General features: G+C 42.4%; 1 protein-coding gene across 4 annotated transcripts in view; it reads right to left on the minus strand.

Moving 5' to 3' along the window:
* ATOSA (atos homolog A) overlaps window positions 1-22,009 on the minus strand; it is a 33,588-nt gene that overhangs the window by 7,325 nt on the left and 4,254 nt on the right. The window contains exons 1-7 of one of the 4 annotated variants that reach the window (XM_058156072.1): window positions 18,547-18,678; window positions 15,778-15,890; window positions 6,549-6,733; window positions 5,986-6,188; window positions 3,915-4,040; window positions 1,087-2,917; window positions 57-167 (exon numbers count right to left, since the gene is read on the minus strand). In XM_058156072.1, coding sequence (XP_058012055.1) covers window positions 57-167; window positions 1,087-2,917; window positions 3,915-4,040; window positions 5,986-6,188; window positions 6,549-6,733; window positions 15,778-15,814 — 2,493 coding nt within the window. In that variant the 5' untranslated portion in view covers window positions 15,815-15,890; window positions 18,547-18,678. Of the gene's footprint in view, window positions 1-56; window positions 168-1,086; window positions 2,918-3,914; window positions 4,041-5,985; window positions 6,189-6,548; window positions 6,734-15,777; window positions 15,891-18,546; window positions 18,682-22,009 lie in introns of those variants that run through there. The other 3 variants (XM_058156074.1, XM_058156071.1, XM_058156075.1) reach the window with 3 other exon arrangements.

Consider the following 22,009-nt stretch of genomic DNA (forward strand, 5'->3'; position numbering starts at 1 on the left):
ATTGAAAAACCTGGAAAATAAATGAAAGAAAGCAGGGCTGTAAAATTGTAACTTACTGGACTTGAAAGGAGAGGTAATCCAGTTCGGGGGTGGAAGGCCTTGGCAGAAGTCCCATCCAAGTGGTGAAAATTACTTTTGCGCCACACGTGTTTGAGTGGTATTGTTTTCTGCCCAAAGAAGAAGACAGCATCCTGTTACAAGAGTGCCATTACGACTCCATTTCCCTAAGTACTTAGCAAATTAACAGGCAATATATTCCTACTTATTATTCCTCCGCAGGTAGAAGTACAGATCAAGGAAACTCAATAAATGTTGTCTACCGTAACACTTAGTGCCTGTACTTTGTAGATGTGCTTTTGAGGGTAACTTCTTCTAAAAGAGGACGACAATTGGCTTGAGAGAGCTAAAGTGCCACCAGATTTGTAAGGAAACTAATCTGTATCTTAATTCAAATATAAATTCAAATTCAAATATGGTTCATTTCTGTTCTCCTCACCAGAGGAAGAGGGATGCTTTAAATTCCTGTATCCATTAGAGAACATGGTTTTTAGGATTGCCAACTGAAAATGGAAAAAAAAAATTCCATGGACCGAGATATTTTTCCATCAGATCTGAAGTACTTTTATAGTAACTTTTGACTTAATACAGTCACAAATTTCCTGCATACACTCTACAGCAAAGCTGGCTGAGGAATTCTGGGAGTTGAAGTCTACAAGACTTAAAGGGACCAAGGTTGGAGACCCCTGACCTAGCCCCATTAAACATTTATGAATATTCACTTTCACAAACAGGGAAATATTGCAAAGTATAAGGATTTCAGTAGTCACCCACTTTGCAGGATTAGGAAGGAAGAAAAATCATCTCCAGCAAACAATTAACACTGCCTTGGTCAGAAAAGGGTGCCGAAGAACTTTCTCATGCCGCTTGTTGCAAGTATTTGTTTCTCTGGGCGCTGTCAGTTTGAATATGTATGTGTATACACACCAACGTTAGAGGCAGAGATTAACTTTCTTCTGAGTCATCTCCGATGCTTAAGGGAGGAAAATACAACAGAAACTGACCATATGTCAATTAAACTTCACTCACCAGCACCTCTGCATTCTTCCTTTGTTCAAAAAAAGCAGCCAAGGAATCTTCTACAGGCTTCTTCTGACAATGCTTCTGTACCTCATAGTCGGTGGGCTCTTCGTTCTCATCGTTGGCATTTTTCACCCTGTCTTGTTTACTTTTGCATTTGAAAACATCATGGTCTTTATGTAAATAGTTTTCAATGCTAGTGAGCTGAGAGTTTTGTTCAGAAACATTTAGTTGTTTGGAGTCTTTATTTAAGTGCCTGGACTCATATTTGTGCCAGCAGTCGGATGCTAGCACTGTAGTCGCTTTAACGTTTTCAAGTATTCGGTGCTGATCCACCTGGGGATTATTTGAAAAGTGTGGGTCGCTATTTTCACAAGAGATCGTTCTGTCCTTAAATTTACTTCTACAAACCAGTTCATTATTACATCTGAAATGTGAACACGGCTTGGCGGTGCCTCTCTTTGCTACTTGAGGTTTATGGGGACAACCAGAAAGCACAGACTCCAATTTTTCTGTCAGTTCCGATTTATAACCTTCTTTGTTACATGATTGGGTGGTGCAAGTTAGAGGACTTTGACTTCTACTAGAAGGAGACTGATGAAATGTGTTTTGGACTACTTCATTGGTCTCTGCTAGCAGCAGTTTTCTTCTAAAGCTGGGAGATACATTGTGGTCTGCGTCACATCTAAGTGAATGCAGTGGAGTTATTGGCGTGTTAAGTTTCGTCTTGGGGTCATCTGCTGGTAAAGCCAATCGAGAATTAGAGAAGGAATCGGAAGGGACGTCCTTGCTTTTCTTCAGCAGGCTGCCCTCTTCACAGGAAGTGTGAAAAGCCTTCGGATTAACTGCACTGACGTCATGAAAAGTGAACACAGGAGGCGCACCTTGTGATCGTGGTGGATCACAATGAATCAAATGTTGGGCAATCCTGGTGATAACCTCCTGCCTCTCGTGAAGCAAAGAGCTTATGAGAGGGTTGGTTTCCTCTCTCATCTGGCGGAAACACTGGTTCAGGGGGACGTAGGAGCGAGACAAGGGTGTTTCTGGTATTAGCTGGACTTTTCCAACGTTTTCTGAAGCGTTGTGTTCCAGGTTAGCAGCAACAGAGGGCAATTCCCTCCCTTTCTTCAGCAAGCTTTTCTCTTCAAGGGCATGATGTAGACCCTTGGGGTTTGCCACACCGGTTTCACTGGTGCTAAAAGCCTTCCTCGTGACAGGGGATGTTGCTGGATCACAGTGAATGAGATGCTGGGCTATCCTTGCTATAACTTCATGGCGCTCTTGGAGTAAAGAGCCTATCAAAGGAATCGAATCTCCCAATGACTGGCGGGAAGGGTTGCTGTTCTGACCACGGGTATCAGCCAAGCCAGATGATTTCAAAACTCTCTCAGGCATTTCTGGCAACAGTGCCCTGCTCTCCACAGCAGCTGGGTAGCCCTGAACTTTCGATTCTAACGATCCAAAGTCAGATCCAAGACCAGCTAAGGGATAAAGTTTCAGGTTTCTGACAGCGGTGTTAAACTCGGGGCCTTGCTTTACGCCAAGCACGCTTTCAGCCCACATCAGTTTGCCACAGGGACGTTGCGAGTTGGCCACGCTGGGTTGTTCGGTCTTAACGGAATCACAGCGCTGGTGTACGTTCGTCTCTTCTCTTCTGCTTCCATAGAAGCCAAAGTTGGCATGAATGCTGCAGGTCAGAACTGGATAGTTCGATTGTCTGGGCAAAGATTGGACACTGACTTTCAAGGCCACATTGTGAGAAATATTGGGGACGGGGAAAAGGTGTTCTGTTGGTGTCTGGGAAAATGTCCACTGCAGATCCACATGGGCGGCACTCACTCTGGAAAATGAAAAGCAAGATGTCAAAGCAATTCAAGTCTTAATTCAGGGCATGTTCTAGTTCCCGAGTGTTTGGGCGTACACGATCTAAAACGGGTCCCCAACCTTCGGACCTCAGGGACCACTAAATTCATAATTTAAAATCCCGCAGAACACTAATATGATCTGCCTAATGACCGGCTGGGTGGGCATGGCTAGGTGGTCATGTGACTGGGTGGGCGTGGCCAACTCGATGTCACTCACATCGAGGGGTGCCTTGCCAGCCTCTACTCACTACTCGTTTGCCTGCCCGGGCTCCTTAGGGCCCCAACAGGAAGCAGTTGCTGGTGCTAAGCAGCCACCATGGGAAAGAGTTTGCAAAACAGCTGGCTCAGTTCAAATTAGATCTGATTGAGAAGGGAGGCTCAGCAGAAGCACCTCACTGAGGACTAGGCGCATAGGCTTTCCAAGCAGAGGGAAGACTGCGGGAGTGCAAGGCCAGATACCAGCGCCTGGAGGCTCAGCGGGCTGAGATGGTCAGCCAGTTCCAGGCCATGAGGCAGTCCCACTGGAACAAGGCCCTCCGGCTCTTCGCCTCCAGCCTTCGCCCAAAGCCCCACACCAGGAGGCTGAAGCAGACCCCAAGTTGGAATTTCTGCCCCTTTCTGACCCACACAAAAAGACACTGAAGGGGGAGACTCTCTGCAGCAACACAAATGTTCATTGCACATATCTAGCCCAGGGGCCGTAGCTTGAGGACCCCTGATTTAGTGCAATATAAGAAATGAAAATAATTTTTCTGCGGACCACCACAATTTTCTTGTGGACCACCAGTGGTCCATGGACCACCAGTTGGTGACTGCTGATCTAAAATAATGGTGTTTTTTTTTTAAATCAATCTCTCCTAAATGGGATCCAGCAGACTAATTAAATCAGCAGCAGTACGTCAAAGCGTGCTTCTCCTCCTCACAAGGCTGCCTAGAATGAAGAGGAGGAGGTGCTTTTCAACAAAAGCCTACCTGCAAAGAATATTACGAGGCACAGCTCCGTGTGACACACTCAGCCAAGCACTTAACTGAGAAAAGAACACAAAAGAGCGGACAGCCAATAAGAGGGTCTTCTCTTCAATAAATCGATCACCACTTCTAAAAATATATCAAAAGAGAAAATATACACGTCGGTGAAAAATACACAGGAAGGGCAGAACAATGTAGTTGAATGCAATTACACCTCCCACCCACCCCAAATAAAAGGAGTATATACCCCATCACCAAATCATTTATGACTTTTCCTCCCCCCCCGCACCTTTCACTGACAAGAAAACTGCATGGGGGCATTCATGTTGTAGAGAGTTCATCTTGACTCAAAAGGAAACATAATTTTAATCCAGAGTATGTACTGCTGGCTTTTCTCCGTATGTGACAATTGGCTTCCATCAATTTCAAGGTATCATAACATACTGCTAAAAAGTGGAAAACACTGTCTGCCTATAAACAAATTTGGGGGGGGAAAAGGAAGAAGATTCTGCCTTAGCAGAGTCTGTTACATAGTCATTTTATTTGAATTCAGCTAACCATTCATCCATTCTTTTTTTTAACAGATTAACAGAATTGGAAGGGACCCTTAGGTTATTTAGCCCAACCCCCCACCCAAGCAGGAGACTCTACACCATTTCTAACAGATGGCAGTCTAGTCTCTTCTTGAAAGTCTCCAGTGATGAAGCTTCCACAACTTCTGAAGGCAGTTTTAAAATTCTTTAAATGGATAATACCCCTTTCAAGCTTTAATATGGGACAATAGTTCTTGTACTGATCTTTTTATAAGCCCCCCCTCCCTTCCCAAGACAACCAACAAAATAAAAAATTTTGTTTTTTATCAAATCATCAACTTTTGATTCTTCCCCCATTCCAAAATGTCCTTACCTAAAGTCTGAGGAAAGAGCCAAGTCCTTAAAGCTTGTTCTAAGAGTCTTATGACTCTCTGAAGGGAGGCTACTCCAGAGGACAAAGGCAACAACAGGCAAAGTTCTCTTTTCTGGATCCTGCTAGAACACAGGTCCCCAAACCCCAGTATGTGGCTCAGTAGCACCCATGGCCCGGTAGCAGTCCAAGGCCCATTGGGAAGGAACCAGGCCACACAAGCGGCGGGCAAGTGTGCCAAGTTTCCACATGCGTGGAAACTAGGTTGCACATGCAAAACCATCCTCTCGCACCCCACCGTCACCGTCACCCCCACTGCAGGTGTTGACAGTCTGTGGAGCTAGAACAGGGGTCCACAACCTGCAGCTCCGGAGCCGCATGTGGCTTTTTGGGCCCTCTGCTGTGGCTCCCTATTAGGTGATCCCACCACTGGCTAGCCCCGCCCATTGCCTTCCCCTCCCAGTCACTCCTTGCCTAGACTGAGAAGGTCAGGGCAATACTGGGGGATAGAGAAGCAGCCAGGGCAGAGACAGAGAGAGACAGAGAGAGGGGGAGATAGAGAGACATAGAGAGACACAGAGAGAGGGAGAGGGGAGAGAGATATGTCAAAAGGATTTTGTGGTTCCTGGTGTTTTTTAACAACTGGTTCTCTGCCCTAATGACTGGCTGGGCAGGCGTGGCTGGGGGGGTGTCATGTGACTGGTGGAAGTAAATGACATTGAATTGGCCACACCCACCCAGGTTTTGTGGCTCCCGGTGTTTTCTGTGGCAAATAGGTCCAAATGGCGCTGAGTATTTAAGGTTACAGACCCGAGCTAGAAAGATCAAGGACAGCTGCCCAGGGCACATACGCACCCCCAAAAATGTACTTCCAGGTTTATTTTCAGTTGGCTGGCACACATGCTCATGCAGGAAAATGGAACACCAATTCTTCCAATTTCCGGCACTGCTACACACAAGAAAGCCAGCTGATCATCGTGCGTGCACGCCAGAAACCCGGAGGAACGGGCGATGCTGTGCATGCCAGGCAACATGGCTCCCTGTGCCACTTCGGGCATGCGTGCCATAGGTTTGCCATCACAGTGCTAGGGGATAAGTTGACATAACTGGAAGATTGTGGTAAGTTTCAGTCCAGACCAACTTTCACAATTAAAAAAACAAACAAACTTACTGCCGTGGAACTGGCTCTAAAATCCATCTTTCCAACAACAGTGCATCTTGCTTGATTGCAGGATCATTTAAGTCATTCCCTTCAGTCGTGGGTCCTTCATCGCTATAGCAACAGTCTGGAAGTAGCATCACTTCTATCATAATGGGAATATTTTTCTTCCACAGCAATGTAACTTCAGATCGGGTATGCCTAGCTTGACAGCACTGGAACAAAAGAATCAAACAACCCAATGTTACAATTATATAATTTTCCAAACTCTAATAATGCAAAATGAAAAAGAAATCTGTAATGCATTTTTTGAGAGGCAACACCATTTATCAAACCCAGGAGTTTCTAGTTAATCCAGCTGGCACCATTAGTGTACAAAAAAATTAATTTGGCAGACCTATAATCAAATGTATTTACTTTCTAAACACATTTTAAAGGTGATTGCTTGCCTAACATAAACAGAGATTAAGCACAGTTGGGCTGTTAAATGCGTCACTGATGTTACGTTACAGCATTTAATGCTGATTTTCCAGAAGAACCAACTTGCCAACCATCTTCAGCATGGATCATCATACCTGGGCCAATCGGTCACTGCATTCATGTTTAGTTGTTGTTGGTTGACTTGACTGTGCTGGAGGGCAATGGAAGCCTTCAGTCCTGCCCTTAATTGAGTATTCAGGTGTTCTGCCTTCAGTAATCAACAAGGCCAAGTTGACAAGGAATTCCTCGGCTTCGTATTCAAAGTATTCATCTAAGGTGTCTTAACAGAGAAAAGAAAATCTGCAATTTTACAAACAATATAGCTTTGTGTGTGTGTGTGTGTGTGTGTGTGTGTGTTTGTGTGTGTATACTCCTAAATTAAATTTTCTTAAAAACCCAACCATTTTCTTTTAAAAGATTTTACAGTTACACATGCTATTTTTATCTCGTAAAGAATAAACCCTTGGTGACCACATCTAGGTAACAACAAACACCTTGATAACATTAAGATAATTACCTTTTGAGATAAGCTAAGAAGAGATGGGCAACTATGGTAACAATACAACCATGCTGGCTCAGGAATTCTGGGAGTCGAAGTCCAGGATTCCTGAGAAGATTGCCATAGTTGCCCATCCCCAAACTAAGGTCAGGTAGGTGCTCCCTGGTATTGAAATCCAGGACACAACCAGGTAGTTTTCTTGACAAGAAGATGGATTGGCTCCTCTTTTTTCAGAATGTCTTTTCTTGACCTTTTAGCCTAGCCAACAATCCTGGCCTTTCTTGGTGGTTTCTCAACCATGGACTAAGCGGGCATGGCCTTTTTCAAGATCAGGCAAGGTAAGCTAAATCCTTTTATCTATTAAACCAGCTTGAATTATTTTCAGTGTTGCTCATTAAAAGTTTACCTAGCTGAAATCCTCTTGCATGCAGCTGATGAAGGGATAGGGATTGTCTCGCCTGAGGATGAAGCTATCAGTTTTAAAAGCCAGATTTCAGTTTTCTTAAATGGATAAACTTTGGGCTATTTCAAAATGCCAGCACTATTATCTGTCAATATGAGACCCTTAGATATGCAGTATAAAACAGCCTAGCTCAAAAGTTCGTAGAGCTCAATGTTCCTAAATAGGAGGCATGTGCAGAGATTATGTTTTTCCTCCTTTGCTTTTTAAGATGGAACTTTTGTTGTTAGAATACATGTAAAGAATAAGAAATTCAGGATTTAAGTTTCAATGGCCTATTAAATCCAGAACATTTAAGAATGTAGAAATTGATTTTTAGATAAGATATATTATCTTGATAAGATATATTACCTTATCTTTAGATAAGAAGATATATTATCATTTTAGGAAAGCTTTGAAGAACTTGCTCCCCTATCATTTCAATGATTTTTAAAAGCTTTGAATAATTCCCAGGCTAGCTTTGCAAGGAACATAGCATTAATTGTTACAGCCTAACAAACCTAAATTAGTACAAAGAAATAAAATTCAAGCAATTCTCAGTAGATAAAGTAGCAGCTGGCAGCGCTCTTCAAAAACCATGTATCTGCTGGAATTATGTAACTAATCATGTTGTTTATGTTTTACACACAATCATCCCACTATGAAACATTGGATTGAAACTGTGTTCTGCTTTAGTGTCTAAGCATTTTTAATCATTATAAGTTTATGATTCATAATGATTTACTTAACAGAAAATCTTAACATGGGCTGCTAAGAACAGTTAAATTTGATTACTAAGACAGCAAACCAAGGGATACTCTCATAGTATCCTCCATGCTTGGCAAGGAATTAAGAATTAAAATGGTAGCATGTGAAGCCACAACTATTAGAAGACCAAATAAATAATTAATTACATAATTTGATGTTAACTATTACTTTACAAGCGTAAAACAATAGACTGTATCCATATTTTATATGTCTAAGTGGATCAACTGTAACCAATTGGACTTTAATCACAATCAAATGTGTCCCATTGATTTTTATCGTTTTCTTCCAAACTCTGGATTCCACCTTGTAATGAATTGCTAATATGAGTCAGTTCTGTTGTTTTGCAAAATACTGGTTTATTATGCTCAAAATACAACAATCTGGAAACACTGTCCACGTGCCAGAGAAACAGCTGCAGAACTCAAACTTAAAAACAGCTGCAGGAATCTTGTTAAAAATAGCATTCCAAAGAATTCCCTCTAAATAGATTTTTGTCACTCTGTAACAGTCAGCAGGAGGCTAGACACACCTTTCTTGTAATGCCAATTTTAAATCCTTTTGGTCCTTGCTTGTAATGTTGACTATCATCTTGATCTTAGATAGGAAAGAGATTTAAGATGATGGGTTGGAGGAATGGATAGAATGAGGAGCCTATTTATACATAACTGTGAAACTAGAAAAATGTGATCCAGAAGGGATAATCTTATTCACCAAGCCAATTCATCCAGTATAATCACTTCTATGTATACACTGAACGACAATATGATCTGGTTCCATTCCACCATCCATGGTAAAATAAACCATAAATTACAAACCGGCTACTGACTATCGTGAAAAAAGGCAATGCTAGTCTTGAAAGTTTAAGGCAGATAAGATCGAAATCTTTATGAATGGTGCACACAGCGTAGAGGAAAAGAACCTACAAGAAACATTTAAGCTGCTTCCCAAAGAATACTTTTGTGCATTTTGTGGTGTGCAATAATTGAGGGATAAACCAGAAGAACAGGAAGATGAAACCGAAAAAGGAGGTACATCCCAGATTGTGTAAGGTGCTTTCTCAACAATTTGGACAACGTTTGCTCTACTGATCTTTCGCCTAGCAGGGACCAGGTCACACCAATCTTTGTGTTTGCTGCCACCAGAACACTAGGAAAGTCAAGCTACTACGTTTATAGATTTATGTCCTCTAACACTGGGGGGATTGGGGGGGGGATAAATTTAGTTTTAATGGGAAATGCACGATTCCTCACCCAATTACATCTACATCTGTTTTGGATCCAGCCAGAGAAGCATGCTGCGGATCCCATCTCTCAAGGGAAGCACACTCAGTGGGCTCAAGGAGTTTACTTTTTAAAAATATGTATGATTGTATTTTTTGCTATATGTCGCCCAGAATCACTTCTTGTGTGATGGGCAACTTATATAATTATCTCTGACCTAGTTTAACCTTTCTTATCACAGGGAGTTATCCCGGTTGCAATCCTTTCCTGCAGGAAGGTTATTGCTGAATATGTGTTTAGGAACAGCCAGGGCAGCGTATTCTTAGAAGACGGTTTCTGAGAGAAAAGATTCCCAGCTCAAAATAAGCTTCTCTACTGTCTATTGGTCCGAGTAGCCTCCGAACCTGCTATCATAACAGGGTCACAGCTGCAGGGCTCTTTCTAAACAACAGCTGCATTCTTTCAGTCCTGAACAAGGAGAAAGAAAGGAGACCCAGTTGTAGCGAGGACCTAAATAGAGTGAGAAATTACCAGCGTTCAGAAAAACTCTAAGAAGAGTTCAAGTAATGTATTTATTTAGAGAGGACCGATTCTTTCTTTAAAAAAAACAACCTGGTTACTCTTCCAGATTTTATTGCCAAATGAATGAATATTTTCCAGCATATTGAGGGACATGAATAATCGTACAGTACTACTCAATCCTGAGAAATGTTTTAGTCATTTCTTTTATCGGAACTGCTCATCATACTGATACAAAAATTACTAAAGCATCTCCGAGGATAGAATGAAGTGGGGAATATTATAATCCTTTTTAGATTCTGTGGATGCTTCTCTTCCCTCCAGGTTATGCTTGTTTCTTAAAGTTTCTTTTGAGGGGAGGAAAAATACCCCCTAAAGTTAAACTGGTTCTTAAACTTTTTTTAAAAAATCTTTTTATTTTGCCCCAAGCATCACAGACCATTCATCAATCTTCTGCTTTTATTACATACCTGTGACTAAGAAGATACGTAACTGCTCTGTTATTAATCAACACACTGACCCACAAACTTATTTTGTCATATCTGCACAAAACCCAGATCAGCCAGTCATATTTTAGCTTATTACACAATACATATTCAGCAACTGTTTGATAAATCCCACCTCCACAACGAAGCTGATACATAGCCCTATAAATATTAGAAAATTTTTGTCAGTTTCTTGTTAGTTTCTTGAAAAAAGTATTTCAGTTTTAGTTCATTGGTAAATGACATTTTTCCAGTATCTAAACTGGAAACATCTTTAGAAATGAACAAAGAATGCCCATTTAACATACAACCATTTAGCATATTTTTCTCCTGTCTCTATAAATGTTAGGTTCTTGAACAAAGAGTCTAAGGAGGTATTACAGAAGACTGCACGGAAATAATAGAAATGTTTGCTTTGCTAAAGTTTTGCCATTAGCTATGTGGTAAAAGTGAGAGCAAGTTAGAAAAACAATCAAATTTTTATTTTATTTATTAATTAGATTTCTAGACCGCCCTTCTCCCGAAGGACTCAGGGCGGTGTACAGCCTTATTAAAACACATAGGTACACAATAAATTTAAAATACATTTAAAATGAAATATTTAACCGGCCAATTTAAAACTAAAAACGGTCAGACGACCGATATAAAACCCTAAACTATAAAATCACCATTAAAAACCCATAACTTAAAAAACTAACCCAGTCCAGCGCAGATAAATAAGTACGTTTTGAGCTCGCGGCGAAAGGTTCGGAGGTCCGGAAGTTGACGAAGTCCTGGGGGGAGCTCGTTCCAGAGGGCGGGAGCCCCCACAGAGAAGGCCCTTCCCCTGGGTGTCGCCAGAGGGCACTGTCGCTACCGACGGCACCCTGAGGAGTCCCTCTGTGAGAGCGCACGGGTCGGTGAGAGGTATTCGGTAGCAGCAGGCGGTCCCGTAAGTAACCCGGCCCTATGCCATGGAGCGCTTTAAAGACGTTCACCAACACCTTGAAGCGCACCCGGAAGGCCACAGGTAGCCAGTGCAGCCTGCGCAGGATAGGTGTCACTCGGGAGCCACGAGGGGCTCCCTCTATCACCCGCGCAGCTGCATTCTGGACCAACTGCAGCCTCCGGATGCCCTTCAAGGGGAGCCCCATGTAGAGAGCATTGCAGTAGTCCAGACGAGACGTCACAAGGGCGTGAGTGACTGTGCACAAGGCATCCCGGTCTAGAAAGGGGCGCAACTGGCGCACCAGGCGAACCTGGTGGAAAGCTCTCCTGGAGACGGCCGTCAAATGATCTTCAAAAGACAGCCGCATCCAGGAGAACGCCCAAATTACGCACCCTTCCATCGGGGCCAATGACTCGCCCCGACAGTCAGCCGCGGACTCAGCTGACTGTACCGGGATGCCGCATCCACAGCCACTCCGCCTGGGAGGGATTGAGCTTGAGCCTGTTTCTCCCCATCCAGACCCGTACGGCTTCCAGACACCGGGACAGCACTTCGATAGCTTCATTGGGGTGGCCCGGTGTGGAAAAGTACAGCTGGGTGTCATCAGCGTACAGCTGGTACCTCACACCGAAGCCACTGATGATCTCACCCAGCGGCTTCATATAGATGTTGAACAGAAGGCGAGAGAATCGACCCTGCGGCACCCCACAAGTGAGGCGCCGCGGGTCGACCTCTGCCCGTCAACACCGTCTGCCACGGCCGGGAGAGATAGGAGGAGACCCACCGATAAACGGTGCCCCCCACTCCCAATCCCTCCAACCGGCGCAGCAGGATACCATGGTGGATGGTATCAAAAGCCGCTGAGAGGTCTAATAGGACCAGGGCAGAGGAATAACCCCTATCCCTGGCCCTCCAGAGATCATCCACCAACGCGACCAAAGCCGTCTCAGTGCTGTAATCGGGTCGGAAGCGGACTGGAGCAGGTCCAGATAGACAGTTTCCTCCAGGTGCAGGGGAAACTGATATGCCACCATACTCTCTACAACCTTCGCATGAGCGGGTTGGAGACCGGACGATAATTACCTAAAACAGCCGGGTCCAGGAAGGCTTCTTGAGGAGGGCCTCACCACCGCCTCTTTCAAGGCGGCCGGAAAGACTCCTCCAACAAGGAAGCACTCGTAATCCCCTGGAGCCAGCCTCGTGTCACCTCCTGAGTGGCCAGCACCAGCCAGGAGGGCACGGGTCCAGTAAACACGTGGTGGCATTCAATCTACCCAGCAACCTGTCCATGTCCTCGGAGTCACAGGGTCAAACTCATCCCACACAACATCACCAAGACCGCCTCAGATACCCCGTCTGAATCGCCACAATTTTGGTCCAGACCGTCCCTAAGCTGAGCGATTTTATCGTATAGATAACCGTTAAACTCCTCAGCACGTCCCGCATCGGGTCATCCCGCTCCCCTGGTGAAGGAGGCGGGTCACCAAACAGGGCAGCTGGGCGGTTATCTGCCGGCGCAATGAGGGAGGAGGCGAGGCGCCTCGCTTCCCTCAGTGCCACTAGGTAGGTCCTGGTATAGGATCTAACTAGTGTCCGATCAGCCTCTGAACGGCTGGACCTCCAGGAACTCTCTAGGCGTCTTCTCCGGCGTTTCATCCCCCTCAGCTCCTCGGAGAACCAAGGAGCCGGTTGGGATCTGCGCCGGGTCAGAGGCCGCAAAGGCACGACACGGTCTAAAGCCCCAGCCGCAGCCCGTTCCCAGGCTGCAGCTAGTTCCTCTGCCGTGCCGTGAGCCAGACCCTCAGGAAGTGGCCCAAGCTCCGTCCGAAACCTCTCTGGGTCCATCAGGCGCCTGGGACGGTACCACCGTAATGGTTCCGTCTCCCTGCGGTGTTGGGTAGCGGTCAGAAAGTCCAGGCGAAGAAGAGTGATCTGACCATGACAAAGGTTCAGTGACTATTTCCTTTAAGTCCAGATCTCTCAACCACTGACCAGAGACAAAAATCAGGTCCAGTGTGCCTCCCCCGATGTGAGTGGGGCCATCCACTACTTGAGTCAGGTCCAAGGCCGTCATGGAGGCCAGGAACTCCCGAGCTACCGTCGACGACGAGCCGGCAGATGGCAAGTTAAAGTCCCCCATGACTAAAAGTCTGGGGGTCTCCACTGCCACCCCGGCAAGCACCTCCAGGAGCTCGGGCAGGGCAGCTGTCACGCAGCAAGGAGCCAGGTACGCGACCAGCAAGCCCATCTGACATCTATGACCCCACCTCACAAAGAGGGATTCACACCCGGCAATCTGAGGTACAGTGGTCTCCCTCGGCTCTAGACTCTCTTTAATAGCAACCGCCACCCCTCCACCCCTACCCTGGGCCCTCGGCTGATGGAATGCACGGAAACCCGGTGGGCACATCTCGACCAGGGGCACACCCCTTCAGTATCTAAACTGGAAACATCTTTAGAAATGAACAAAGAATGCCCATTTAACATACAACCATTTAGCATATTTTTCTCCTGTCTCTATAAATGTTAGGTTCTTGAACAAAGAGTCTAAGGAGGTATTACAGAAGACTGCACGGAAATAATAGAAATGTTTGCTTTGCTAAAGTTTTGCCATTAGTTATGTGGTAAAAGTGAGAGCAAGTTAGAAAAACAATCAAATTTTATTATGAATAGAAATTTGAGAAGTCTTACTTTGCTTTCCATTTCGTATCTCCAAAGGCATCCACTCCCAACTCCAAGCTGCTATAAAATGGTTGCTAACGCTTATCTTCCCAAACTACCTGTTTTCCAAAATACTGATAGTCCTTGACTTATGACTGTAATATAGATAGTGCTCCACTTACTTACAACTTACAAGCCTGCCCATTATGGGTATAAGTTGTGATGGTCATAAAGTGGATCACCCATGTGTCAGACATAAATGCAGGCCAGTTGCCAAGGTACTTACGACCCAGTTCAGCAGTTGCCCCTCATACCTGACCAATGTTGGGCACTTGGCAACTGGCCTGCATTTATGTCTCCACTGAACTACAATTCCCAGCATCCTTAACGACTGACTATGCCAATGTCATCCAGAGGGTGACTAATTTCTCACCATTATTTTACTGAATTTTTACATTGCACTGGAAAGATTTCAGTAATTTGATACCGTGTACTCTGACTAAGGTTAAACATTCTCAAGTTTTCCATAACTTCTCTCCACAACTGTTATTAAATGTTTATGTTTGCAAAGTAACTGGTAAAACCTGAGAAATTCAAGCCAATGAATTTGTCTCTACAACAAAAGCCTAAATAAGATTTAAAGGACATATTTATCTATAATGGTGCTGGGATAGCTTGAATGAGGATTGCTTTCAATGATTTCTCTGCTACACCATTTCTGATTGAAGCATAGTATTTTTCTAAACATGAAATACAAGAGTCCAATGGAAATATTCTTCTCCCACTCTCTCTCCATGAAAAATATAAACAAAAATTACAAGGATTTGCTTAAATCAGGTATCTATACCTTTTGAGCTATGAAGATATTGAATATGCAGTGAAAATTAGCTAATTGTTGGTTCCCCCCCCCATTTCTTTGAAAACCTTATGTCTCCTGCACAGTGCAATAATGAAAGGTTGGTGTTTTTTGTGTTTCCTTACTTCCCCTACCCTTTGTTGAATAGTAGCTTTAAAAAATACATACCACTAGTCTGATTTCAAGCCATGATCCTAAATCCTTTAAACAATTGTATAAACTTTTTTAAAAAAAATCTGAAACTGTGAATTCACCACTATGACACATGATTTTTTAAAAATCAGTAATAATTTCTTCAGGCTTTGTATGAAATTTTACCTATACACACAAAAGAATACACTCAATTACTGTTTCATTTTACCAGTAAATAAGGCAAGTGTGACTACTAACCTGCGCTCTATCATAAATCCATGTATCAAAAAAAAAAAGCCCCCAAAAAGCCAAGAATCCAAACCTAACGTACTTGAAAAAGGTATCTCTAGAACACTACAGGAACAGAGAACACAACAGCAATTCAAAATTTCAATTTAGTAGGTAATGCTCTCATTTCAGTGGCTGTAGGCTGTGAAATCAATTGTGGTGCTTGCTTTTCCATAATCAAAACTCACAGCTCAACTTCACCAAAGTGTTTTATTCCTTTGTGAAATGCTACACCTAGAAAAAATTGACCACCTCTGACCATTTCTCCTCCTTCCTTTGTTCAGAATCGATAACCTTTAACTTTTTTCCTTATTCTTTGTCCCCAGAAATGAGCTTAAAAACTGGTAAAAAAGGATCCATGGGTGTTATGTTTTACGTAGACAAAGAAACTACAGCCCATGACTCACACCAGCTCGCTGAAGGAAAAAACAACAACAACCCAACAGGCACACGTATAAACACACACTCTGGTTCATAAACAACTCGAGAGCATTTTAGCATTTAGAATTATTTCTTTTTGACTACACACCTTCTCTGATCAGTCCTTTGCTTCCACTATAAACCATACTGGAATCGAGGTGGGACAGAAGGTGCCTTGGCAGCACAGAGGCTACAGTGTCAGTATCTCGAAGATCCAGATGTCTGCAGTGTCGGACACAAAAATGTTCAGCTTTGGGTACATATTCAGCCTTTCTGTGCAAGACATTTTTTCCACAAAGAAGGCAGAGAAAAGAGTGCACATAGCAACAGAGCTCGCCACTGATTGGGCGGCGGGCGTGCTTCAACCCTTCGCTGCTCACAAGGGCTACTACAGTTTCCTGTCTCTTTGGCAGAAGTATCATGTTTTCTTTTCGCCTCTTGTGAACCCAGCTGTGTTTGGGCAAGAGGAGAGGAAAGAAAAGCAGAACAACAAGGAGCAAGACACACTCAATGTGGCAGCCCTCAAGGCTGCCATTTGTACCCGGGGCCCTTTATTTATTTATTTTTTTAAATGGCACTTTCCTCTGAAATCTATAGTAGTCCACACCAGGCTACTTCTCTTGAAAATGGTTTTGCTGGCAATCCGTAAGATTTTAAAGGTTTTATTGGAGAACAGAAATGCCTGCGGCTACTATTTCTGTGTCAAAAACAAGTATAACCCAAAGAAGGGAAGGGAGCGACCCGTTCTAGATATTTGCAGTCAGATGGTATGAAAAAAGGAGAAAATATTCAACACAGAGGAACCCTTTGATGTTGCTCATATTGAGAAGAAGAAATGGACTGAAACTCCTCTGATTTTAGGAAATGAGTTTCTTTCTGGTGCAATGAAATATGTAGTCGTTGTACTACAACACACAACCCCTAAGATATAGTTGTATTAATCATGACTCACTGAATGATCTGGAATTGGTACAGCCCACATAATAGACTGAACCATCAACCATGATTAATCAGCTGCCATAGTTATGGTCACACAACACGTGAAGGCAAAGCACATTATGGATTTGTCCACCTAGTTACATTCTTTTAACCTGTCATGCTGTATTTTTTTTTCAATCAGGAGAGTTTAACAAGCTTTACAAATGCAAGTATCTATTGACTTTTCGCACATGGGTTCACCTTAAAAAGAATCCTATTATTTATCTTAAATCTGCAAGCCTTTACCTCTAGCTATATCTGTATTTTACTGAATCTGAAATATATGTGCCATCAAATCAACTCTTAGCAACCACGCAGATTTTTTCCCCCCTCAAGATCCTTTAGGTGTTTTTTTTAAAAAAATACTAAATGCTTCTAAATACTTGCTATTAATTTTATTAATTGCTACACTAGCAACTTTTATTATGATGCTACAGACAGTGATATTGCAAGCAGATGAATTAGAAAAAACAATTACAAAAGGAAAGTAACAATAGCTTAAGACTTCTTTCATTCCAAATATTTCAAAGAGCATAGCTGACCATTTTTTCATAGTATGCATGCATCCATAATTTGTCAGTCTTATGCTGGAACAGTCCATGCATTATACTGAAATAGTTAGCAATTATTCTGTTCCACGTTTTCTAAATATAATTTTGTAGTAATGTTCAATATTCAGTTCTGCTCCATTAAGAATCAGCATTGGCAAATAATTGGGGTACGGAGAACACGCCTTCAAACCCAAAATGCTGGATACAGAGATGGCACATCTGCAAGTTTCCTTGTAGAGAATACCAAAATGTTTCTTAATGCTAGGCACTGTATGTACAAAAGACACAATTCGGAAAGCTAGATAATCTAACATTTACATTTTTCTAAGATTTTTAAAACAGACAAAAAGGGTTTGACACTAAACTTCACTTGATTCAAGTTCCGCTTCATTTCAGTATTCCTTTGATCAAAGGACTGCATTATGACAAAACCATGGTGTTATTTAATAATTTTGTTCACAATAATTATGTAAAAAAAACAATCACAAAGCCAGCAATTGGATAGGTTCATGCAGTATGTTAAGGCATTTAACATTTTGTATGTTTTAGAAAACAAAAGATCACTTATCCCAACAGTAAACAGCCATACAGATGCAAAGGTTGGAAACCTAATAACCACGCCAATATTGGATCACATTTTTATTGGCAAATCCCCTCAAAAAAGGTTGATTGTATTGCTGGGAAACATGGAAAATTGTGATGCTTTAAATCTTCACGAGAAAGCAAGCTATGAATCTACACAATATTGTAATCCAATATACATAATCTGTAGCTCATCTCAATCTTTGGTTGAATATTGATAGACAGTTTATTTAACACAGTTCTATTATTTTCAATAATTACTCTGGCTTCACTTTCCTTTCTGTAACACTTAAGTGCTAGAGTACATCCAATCATGTCCTGAAAATGATGAATTTTTCCTGCCTCAATTTACTTTTCTTCAATTATACAATAGAATATACTAATTTCACTGTGCATCCGTGTTTCCGTCTTCAACTTTAATTAGGATATTCTCAAAATACCATACATTGGAAGTGATTGTAAAGGAAACTTCCAGAGAAAGAAAAAGTTCAAAGCTGACTTCTTCAGCAGCACTGCTTTAAATTAAGGTTTCTCAACTTCGGCCATTTTAAGATGTGTGGACTTCAACTCCCAGAATACCCCAGCCATGTTAGCTGGGGAATTCTGGGAGTTGGAAGTTCACACATCTTAAAATGGTCAACATACCATTTCAGGCTGTCCACACTCTAGTCATACATTCATTCACAGCAGTCCACTAGGAAAATCTGGTTTGCAAAGGCAAACAATAACAACAAATGTTCTCTAGATACAGGTGTTCCTTGACTTACAGTTCATTTGGGGTCGGTTCTCTCGCCTCTTCTGTTCAACATCTATATGAAGCCGCTGGGTGAGATCATCCGTGGTCTTGGGGTGAGTTGTCATCTATACGCTGATGATACTCAGCTCTATATTTCCACCCCTAACCACCCCAATATTGGATCACATTTTTATTGGCAAATCCCCTCAAAAAAGGTTGATTGTATTGCTGGGAAACATGGAAAATTGTGATGCTTTAAATCTTCACGAAAAAGCAAGCTATGAATCTACACAATATTGTAGTCCAATATACATAATCCGTAGCTCATCTCAATCTTTGGTTGAATATTGATAGACAGTTTATTTAACACAGTTCTATTATTTTCAATAATTACTCTGGCTTCACTTTCCTTTCTGTAACACTTAAGTGCTAGAGTACATCCAATCATGTCCTGAAAATGATGAATTTTTCCTGCCTCAATTTACTTTTCTTCAATTATACAATAGAATATACTAATTTCACTGTGCATCCGTGTTTCCGTCTTCAACTTTAATTAGGATATTCTCAAAATACCATACATTGGAAGTGATTGTAAAGGAAACTTCCAGAGAAAGAAAAAGTTCAAAGCTGACTTCTTCAGCAGCACTGCTTTAAATTAAGGTTTCTCAACTTCGGCCATTTTAAGATGTGTGGACTTCAACTCCCAGAATACCCCAGCCATGTTAGCTGGGGAATTCTGGGAGTTGGAAGTTCACACATCTTAAAATGGTCAACATACCATTTCAGACAAGTGGCTGTCCACACTCTAGTCATACATTCATTCACAGCAGTCCACTAGGAAAATCTGGTTTGCAAAGGCAAACAATAACAACAAATGTTCTCTAGATACAGGTGTTCCTTGACTTACAGTTCATTTAGTGACCAGTCAAAGTTATAACAGCATTGGAAATAATGACTTACGGCCATTTTTCACACTTACGACTGTTGCAGCATCCCCATGGTCATGTGATCAAAACTCACTCATGGCAACTGACTCATATTTATGACAGTTGCCATATCCTGGGGTCATGTGATCACCTTTTGTGACCTGACAAGCAAAGTCAATGGGGAAGGCATATTCACTTTGCAACTGTGTTACTAATTTAATTTTAATCAACTTCAGTGATTCACTTAACAACTGTTGCAAGGAAGGTCATAAAATGGGGCAAAACTCACGTAACAACTCTCGGTTAGCAACATAAATTTTGTACTCAATTGTGGTTGTACGTCCAGGACTAACTGTACATTCATCTACAGCTGATTAGATTAGCAGTGAACCCCGAGCGTTGTACCCCAACACATCTGACTACAGCAGTGGTGGCGAACCTTTTACACACGGAGTGCCGAACAGGTACGTGCCTTGTGCATCATGCGCGCGTGTGCTATCTGTGGTAGTGGGTGCTTCCTCCCCATGCGCTGTGTGGGCAACTGTACCATCTGCGCAGACGCACAGCTTTCCCATGCGTCCCTGTGCACTGCGTGCACAATTGCACCATCTGCACATGCATGCAGGTTTTGCGCAGCTCCGTGTGCTGCGTGTGCAGTCGCACCATCTGTGCATGTGCATGGTTTTTGTGCACGCAATGAACGTGCATGAACACCATCTATACATGTGTGTGCTGTGTGCAAATCCTCATGCGCATGTACAAACGCACACGCATGTGCAGGAGAGCTCCAAAGACCAGCTGGGTCCCCTGAATTGCACGCATGCGCACCGGAGGCCCGAACACCAGCTGGGTGCACGCGCTGCTGCAGGTGAATTGGGTGACAGCTCATGTGCCCGGAAAGATGGCTCTGCATGCCACCTTGGGCACGCGTGCCATAGGTTCGCCATCACGGGACTAGAGGATACAGGATTCAGGAAAACTGCAAAAAATCATACAAAGCTTAAATATAGTGCTTATTGTAATTCTTGAACATGTCTGACTTCAATCTTTACAATAAATCTTGCCTTTCTTCTCTTCTATACTGGAACTGGCTTCCAGTGTTCACAGCTTGGCACTAAATTTAGATTATCTAAATTGTTTTAAAAAATAAAAAAGTAGTTTACAAAACTCATTTTCATGGAAATGATAAACTAAAAGCTATCATTTCAAATCTTAAACATATGAGATGCGCGATGACACTCTGTAGAATTTACATCTATGCTGCCAGTTTATTTGAAGTTAATAGGCATTTATATTTGAGCTAGTTATCAGAACAAAGACAACTGGTTTTGAAATGCATTTTTATCCAAGACAATAGAGTTTAAATAAATAATGTAAAAAATGAATCAGAAGACAAACATCCAGGTTGCCAACACAACAATGCAGGGAGTGACTTATAATATTTGGTAATGATATGTAATAAGCACAAGATAGCGCATCATAGGGCAAAACATTTTTTTTACCTTAGTACAGGGTCACACTGACCCTATAAAAAGGGCAAAACTGAGCAGGAAATGCAAACTACTACTGTAGGAAAAACATTTCAGATCAGACTTCATTCTCAAAACTCAACACTAGTGTTCAATTTCATCAACCATTTTTAAGTGTAATTGCTCCTTTTCACATACAACACAAATTCAGAGTTCAATATGCAGCGTATTCTATTAATATATTTTGATTAGGAAAACAGACAGTTGCCTACTGAACAAAAAAGTCAATTCACAGTAGGCGATGTGGTGCACAGTGGATATTAGTCCTCAGCTAATCCAGGAAAAAACATCATGTCAAGGTCAAAGAGAACAATGGCAGATGCTCCTATGTGAAGGCACAACCATTAAGCAACTACAAAGTTGTATTAGTGGCTGGCAAGTGTATTACTATAGGGACTTAATAGTTTTAAATCTCTCTTGCATAATCCACCTCATTTCATATAGAAGTAAACCTATCTTTCCTCTATATTTCTCAGTGCAATTCCACAGCTAGAAAAACAGCCAAAACAGCTTCCCTACTACAACAGGAAACAGCATCATTTCCAGTGTGCCGTCTCCTCCTTGCATATACCTGCGGCATCACTAACTAGAAGCACAGGTCTTTGCAGAAATGTTGCCTGCTCAACAGGAAGTCCATCATCTACCACTCATACACTTGTGTTTATTATTCATCTCCCAGAATCAAAGCCAGCATCCCTTTCTGTGAAAATTAACCTTACGGGCCTGCACTGGGAAATACTTTCCTCATTGCCTTCAAACTACATATCTCGGTAAACCAGAACTGAAACAAATTGTAGCTTACTACTAAATTAACAGGATTGCCCCTACTTTTGTTTGGGAGGAAAACAAATAAGGTCGGATCTATCCATAGTTTATTTAGCAGAGTGTGTAAAGACAGGATTTCTGATTTATTTATTGTAAGTTGAGAACAAACATAACCTTTTAGCTTACCTTGAAATCTCAATGAGGCTGCTAGACCTGGAAAATCCTACTCCTAGCTAAGAAAGTAAGGAGTGGCAAGGGTTGTTTTCTCTCTATA

The sequence above is a fragment of the Ahaetulla prasina genome, chromosome 13 (genome assembly GCF_028640845.1).
Source record: "Ahaetulla prasina isolate Xishuangbanna chromosome 13, ASM2864084v1, whole genome shotgun sequence".
In the NCBI taxonomy this organism is placed as follows: Eukaryota; Metazoa; Chordata; class Lepidosauria; order Squamata; family Colubridae; genus Ahaetulla; species Ahaetulla prasina.